Raw genomic sequence first — 7,151 nt, 5'->3', positions numbered from 1 at the left:
TCATAATAATTAGTATATTTATAATATCATATAAATGATATGAAAAAAATTAATATAAAATATCAACTCATTGAACAGTTCGCCAGATCGCCGAGCCAGACTTACGTGTTCAATGAACTCTACTTCGTTAGGCTCGTTTTTTAACGAACTGGAAAAATTATGGTTTAGATCGCTCGTTTTCTGATGAATCACGAGACCCTAGTGATATATGTATTTGTACGATCACAGAATTACTCAAATAATATATCGATTTATTTTACTACTATCAACATTTTTTCTAAATCATCTTTTTTTTTTTTACCGATGAAAAATATCGGCTCCGTCAAATTTGGCCCAAAAGTACATTTCTTTCTTAATGGGCCAAGGTAATGTCCGTTGTAGATATGGGCTCTTGAATATTATATTCCATATAAAACACTGAAAATCCGAAATCGAATTTTCTTGCAATAGCAAAATCGGACCGTTATGACCCCGGTTTGCTCAACCGTTATTACTTATTTAGTTGTCCAATTTCATCTTCTTCTCTTTCTTAAACCCTAGAAAAACCACCGGAGCTCGCGCGATCATGGCGGCTGCGGAAGCAGGTCAGCAAAAGAGAGCCGAAGAAAACGACGAACTCACGATCAAAGATGGAGATACAGACATCTGCCAACAGCTCATGGACCGTTACGCCAAATCCTCCGCCGCGCAGCACGGCCACCTCGTCGCCACCGCCGCCGCAATGCGCTCTATCCTAGTCGCAGAGTCTCTGCCTTCGACGCCTCCGGCGTACTTCGCTGCCGCGATATCCTCCGCGGATTCCACCGTGAACTCACCGGCGACGGATCCTGTGGCGGTTTCTGCTCTGCTTACCTTTCTGTCCATAGTTGTCCCTCTGGTTCCTTCCGGGGAGATTTCAACGGAAAAGGCCCGAGAAGCTGTGACAGTACTGGTGAGCCTTATTGATAGAGACGAAGAGAAGTTAGGTGTGGCGAGCTTGAGAGGTGGTGTGAAATGTATCGGGACGTTGCTAATTGGCTTCTGTAATTTGGATGATTGGGAAAGTCTTGATTTAGGTTTTGCTTCTCTTCTCAAATTCGCCGTTGATAAGCGGCCCAAGGTATTACTTCTCTGTTAAGCGATTTTGTATTAGATTGATACATCACAACTGCCCATAGCCTAGCTGTTTTCGTCATTGCGATTTTTTTTCGATTTTTTTTTCATTGAAGTGTTGGGTTTATATCTCTGCAACTTTTTAGATGAAAAAGAAAAATCTTACCTTCAGTTCAATCCTATGATCACGGTGACATTGCTACTGGAAAACCGTCAGTAGATCTAGTTTTGAGGTTACAGAGGAGTTATGGAGCCGTTTTTCTTTTGCTATAATAACTACTTATAAGTGATAAAGTGAAATTTTGTGGGTTGTTTTGGATATCTGACCATGTTTCATGGTTGCAAGAAATGATAGTGTGATAAAAATCTAATATTGGTCGAATGTATTGCGTTTGTTTTAGGTCAGAAGATGTGCCCAAGAGTGTCTGGAGAAGATACTCGGCTCTCTGCAATCATCTACTGTTATCAAGGAGGCAAGTAATACAGTGTACGCCTCATTCAAAGAGTATAAACCTGTTCTAGCCGAATTAAGCTCTTCAAGGATCGATGAAGGTTCTAAGGTTGATTTGTCATTGAAAACCCAAAACGCAGAGGCTGTCTATGTGTTAAATGTGCTCGGTGTTGCAATTCCATTTATCTCTTCCAAACTTAGGTCAAGAGCTTTTTCAGAACTATGCAATCTTATGGCTTCTCAGTTTTCACTGCTAACGAGGCAAATCCTCAAAGCCATGGAGGTTTTCTTTGCGAATTCAAGAGATGAGATTAGTGTCCCTGAGATAGAGAGCATCATAACTTCACTCACTGGTTATTTATCTTCACACGACAAGAATCCCTCAGACACTGTCGTGCAAGCGACCATCCTTTTAAGAAGTGCTTTGGAGAAACTCCACTTGGTGGATTCCAAATTGTGCCTGAAGAAGCTTCCACTAGTTTTTGGTGATTTGGCAGGTATATCTCTCATCTTCCTCAATATTCACTATCTACTGTATTTTTATTCTTCCTGGTGGCTTGGATTTTGCTTTTATTTCATCTATTTTGATATTTTCTAACCTTTTATTTCCTGTGCTTTAGGTCTTCTTACTTCGAATGATGACACTGCATCTCAAGCCTTGGATGTATTAAAAGACCTGATCAATCGCCATGTAGATAAAGATATTGTTGAGGGATGTCTGCCATTTGAAGGTGAAGAAAATGTTGCAGATGGCAACAAAATTGGTGCAACAAAATCTGTATGTGCTGTCTTTGAGAGTATCCTGGATTCATGTGATGCAATTCCAAATGAGCGCATTTTAGATGTAACAGCTATTTTGATCGATAAACTTGGTAGGTAATGTTCACTCTGTTTCTATGTTTTTGCAGCCTTATCACCTTAGCTAGTCTTTGAGCATTATTCATTATTGGCAGACAAATTTTCATATACCCAACCATGTAACTAAAGTCAGCGTGAGTGAATAACTCAACATTAAAGAAGTGTTCGTTTGAATCTTCGATTTTGCAGGGGAGCTTTCGTATGTCCTTATGAGGAATATAGTACTTAAACTCGCCAGCTTGATGACGAGTGCTACAGGGGATGCTTGTAGCTTAAAACATGTAGGTCTTCATTCAATTCTCTCATTTCTCTTTTCCTCAGTTTAATTTTTGTATGTATTAAAGTTTGGACAGAAAGGGTAAGACCTATATTTAGAAATTTTGCATCATGTCTCTGAATTCTGATTGATGCTATATTTGACTTGATCTACAGCTTCAGCATTGCATTGGGTCTGCAGTGGTTGCAATGGGGCCAGAGAAAATATTAGAACTTCTGCCTATCTCTATTTGTGCTGATAATCGTTCTTGTACAAATAGCTGGTTAATCCCCATCTTAAAAAGATATATTGTTGGAGCATCGCTCGGGTATTATATTGAGCATATTGTTCCTCTTTCAAAATCCATTCTGCAAACTTCTAGGAAAGGTGCTTTCTTCCATCATAAATTTTCCTTTCCTTTTCTTTTTTTAAATATACATTCGGTGCTCTTCATTTTTACTAACATAGATTGCCTAAAAGCTTGATTAAAAGGAGTAGATTGTGTCCATCTTCTCCGTTCTTGTATATCTGGGTTTGAAATGCTTCACAGATTTGAATTTGCATCTTCAACTTCTAGCTTTCCTCCGCCCAGTGAAATGGTTATCGTAAAGGTCATAAAGTTGATTGTCTCGTAAAATATATACTAGGATTAATTCTTTTGTGCTTGTTTTTTCAGCTCACAGAAAGAAGTTGCAGGCCTGTTCTCATGAGCTCATGGAATTGTTACCTGCCTTTTGCAACTATCCTGTTGATGTAGCCCAAAACTTTGGATCTTTAGCTAAACTTTTGGTGAAATTTATCAATAAGTACCCTTTCATGAATGAAGCCATTACCCTCTCCTTACAGGTGAGTTACCTCTTTGTCTAGGCTTATTTTACATCATAGTGGTTTGCACTAGCAAAGTGGCTGACTCTTTGCCTAAATTTTTCATGCATAAGGACTATCGGGAGGTCTCGTTTATTGTTTTTTATTTTTTTTGCCTTGTTCAGAGGCTTGTAAATCAAAACAAAAGTAAGCTTAGGCCCAAGATAAACCCGGGTGAGGCAAAAACCTGTCCGGGTGAAGATAATACATCAGAGCTTGAAAGTGAAAATCGTTACTCGAAGAAGACATCAACTAAAAACATCAAGGCTTTGGCATCATGCTCAGCTGAGTTGCTTCAATCTCTTGTAGATATGTTCACTGGTTTAGGGACAGAGGTCAGTTCTGACTTTAAGGTAAACTTTCTTCATATCTTCTGCAATTTCAAGTTATATAATTAAATTCGATTAAAGTCTTCCCTTTCCTGTGATTCTTGAAGAAATCAACTGTGATAGGAGACATTCAAGCTATTTGTTTGTTAAGGAAATAGCTTTCTATTTCTGAAGTCTGCTTAACTCCTGGTTTTTCTCAAAGACAATAAAACATCCAGATTGCTTTAGCCTTTAGCTTTGTTTCCCGCTCAAGCAACAACTGAGACTTCAATTGCATAAAGCTGTCCCTAATTGTATAAACCTGGAAAGAAATAAAACTCTTGTGTTTTTGTTGCTGAATTTAACAGTGCTAGTTGACTCTGTGACTTCTTATTTTCTTTTCAATTTTCTCTAGTTTCTTTTTGTTTTCTAGTGCGTTGAAGCATACTGGGATTTTATTTTTGGGCTTGTGAATTTATTCTGCATTTGGTTAACATGGTTTACTTTACACTAAGAATGTGAACTTTTGTTTTTGTTTTTTTTTGCTGAATATCTGAAAATATTATATCCACCACGCTCATCATATCAGACCGCAACTGGATGCTTGGCTTCTATTGTGGATTCTTCAGTGAGGAAACAGATTCTAACGTCTTTGCTTGAGAAGCTTGACACCATTGATGATGAAAGCGAAAACGAAAGGCAGGTCAACGTATCTGATGAATCGTTTGATGAAGAAAAAGATAACCCCAGTGGTACAAAGACACATTTAAAGAGGTAAAGTTCTAGATATATGATTGTGCCACTCAAATTTGTCTTCACCTTTTACTTCTTTGGACACACTTAGTTGCTTGAATATCTTTAGGAATCGTGATAACATGACAATCGGCTGCAGGAGCTCTGTGTTGGCAGTTGCAATTACATTTGTTGAAGGAGCCAATGAAGATCTTATCGAGTTAATCTATAATCTTGTTCGGCAAACTTTTGAGGTATCTTATTAAACTCAGGCCAACAGTTATATGATCTTAAATTGTCTAAAGTTTTCCGGGGTAGAAACTGATCTGTAAGTTGTTGGATTTAGGCCACTGACGAAGTTGATCATTGTGAAGCATACCACACTCTGAGCAGAGTTCTGGAGGTCAGTCATGATAATCCAAGCTTAATGTATTTACTTAGTTTGTGTACTTGTCCTGTGCTTATTTCTCTGGCTTTGCTCCCCCCCCCCCCCCCTCTCTGGTGCAGGAACATGAGTGGTTTTGTTCTTCACATTTTGCGGAGCTGATGGAAATGTTACTCAGCCGTAAATCACCAGATGATGCAGGATCTCTCAGAAGTCGATTTACATGTTTCCATGTTCTAATGGTTCATGCGCTTCAGGTTAAAATATTCTCTTGTTCCCGATTTAAACTAAAATTGGTATGCCGTTATTGTGGATGAAAATATATATACGTTGACAAAAATTTCGGTATTAGTTTTCGTTGGAACAGAACTGGGATTTTAGTTGGAATTCTAATAAGCAATCACAGATGCCCACTTATTCGATAAGAGTAGAATCCAACTTTTGCTGTGTGTTCAAATTGCTCGACCTCTTTTATCACCGTAACTCTTAACACATTGTCTTCTTCTTGCAGTTGACTGCCGAGGAAGAGAATGAAAAGGCTTTCCCCATTCTGAACGAGATAATCCTTGCCCTTAAAGATGTAAGAAGAGTTTTTATATATATTCCATATAAGAATTTGATTCCTTTTTTATTTTTTCTGATTGCTGTCCGTTTGCCCTGTATGAATATGATGAACCTTAGTCTTACTGCTATTTTTTCCGAAGCTAAAAAAATCTATGATCACTCACCTCTCCTGAGAATCTAACATTATTAAAACGTTTTTACATATCTTACCTATATGAATAAAAAGGGGAAAGAAGAAAGCAGAAAAACAGCTTGTGATGTACTGGTTATGGTATATACCAGTCTGAAAAGTAAGTCCTGTCTCTCCGGTGATGAACTCTGCCCCAAACTGATCAACATGGTAAGCTCATAATGGATTCCTTTAATGATTGTGGTCTGCCTTAATTATCTCTCAAATCACTGATTATTTTCCTTCGATTGTTCAGATAATGGGATATATCTCTGCATCATCTCCGCACATAAAGAGCGGAGCAGTGTCTGCACTGTCTATCTTGGTTTACAAAGACCCCGAAATCTGCCTTTCTTCACCCGACCTTCTTTCATCTGTTTTATCTTTGATCCATACCAAGGCCGTCGAGGTTATAAAAGTGAGTCCATTCTTCTCCTTTACTTAGACTTCCATTGGTTGCTGCTTTATATCTTGGTCTTCAGTCTTCTACTTTTTGGCTATTGAAAATTAAAATTGAAAGTAATTTTTGTACTAACTTTAGTGTTTTAAATGGTAATTCATTTTGAGCATACTTTAAGGGGTCAAGCCAGTATGCTACAATTTTCAATCTTAGATATATATCCCATTTTCTTTTATAAAAGAAGATTGATCTTTATGGCGTTGGCATATATACCCCATGTTCTCGTCAGTTTCGGTCACATAACCTGAAGTTCTTTATCTTTTGTTCATTGAAAATTGAGCAGGCGGTTCTGGGTTTTGTGAAAGTTGTAGTATCGACGTTGAACTCAAAGGACTTGCAAAACCTGCTACACGATCTCGTATGGGAAATCCTCCCTTGGTCGTCAGTTTCAAGACATCATTTCAGGTCTAAGGTACAAAAAAAAAAACAATTTACTTAAGAACTCCTTCCTTGTTCTGGTTTGTGGCTTTTCAGCTTAATCCTTTTAAGGATGTGAGTTTCCTATTGACAAATCTTGAATCTATATAGGTTACTGTCATAGTCGAGATTATGATAAGGAAGTGCGGTGCACGAGCAGTTCTATCCGTTGCACCCGAGAAACACAAGGGTTTCGTCAAGACAGTTTCAGAGGTACTTTTTCTTTACTCATTCTTGTTGCTTCATTTCAAGAGTAGAAAAAAAGGGAAATGAATTTGGGCGTGGGCCTATACATAATTTGTTTTACTTCTCGTGAAATCAAGGGGAAAAGGATTAAGATTTTTCGCAATATAGTGATTAAAGTACTGAACTTTTGTTAGAACTAGTTTAAGCTCATCTAGATTTCTAAAAACTAGGGTTCATAGCATAGAAGCTCTTCATTTGAAGCAGTTCTACAACTTCTGGAATACAGTTCTCGGAATCTGAATTAAAATATGTATCTTCTAAAACCTCTATTCGTGTTGTTGTACAAGAATTGGACTTGTCGCATTGGCATTTATGGTTTATCTTCTGTCCTTAAACTGCACAGAACCGC

General features: G+C 38.0%; 1 protein-coding gene across 1 annotated transcript; it reads left to right on the top strand.

Moving 5' to 3' along the window:
- The first annotated feature begins 510 nt into the window (after positions 1 to 510).
- LOC104804954 (RRP12-like protein) lies at positions 511 to 7,077 on the top strand. The gene is made up of 16 exons (XM_010529341.2): positions 511 to 1,099; positions 1,494 to 2,040; positions 2,164 to 2,415; positions 2,591 to 2,682; positions 2,834 to 3,044; positions 3,334 to 3,503; positions 3,647 to 3,874; positions 4,419 to 4,603; positions 4,722 to 4,815; positions 4,908 to 4,964; positions 5,069 to 5,203; positions 5,458 to 5,526; positions 5,737 to 5,850; positions 5,936 to 6,097; positions 6,423 to 6,551; positions 6,668 to 7,077. Exons 1-16 carry the CDS (start codon positions 566 to 568, stop codon positions 6,827 to 6,829), a joined length of 3,141 nt encoding a protein of 1,046 aa, XP_010527643.1. The 5' UTR covers positions 511 to 565; the 3' UTR covers positions 6,830 to 7,077.
- Positions 7,078 to 7,151: the final 74 nt, after the last annotated feature.

This window comes from Tarenaya hassleriana, unplaced genomic scaffold, assembly GCF_000463585.1.
Source record: "Tarenaya hassleriana unplaced genomic scaffold, ASM46358v1 Cleome1022, whole genome shotgun sequence".
In the NCBI taxonomy this organism is placed as follows: Eukaryota; Viridiplantae; Streptophyta; class Magnoliopsida; order Brassicales; family Cleomaceae; genus Tarenaya; species Tarenaya hassleriana.
This window is presented reverse-complemented; position numbering and strand designations above follow the sequence as displayed.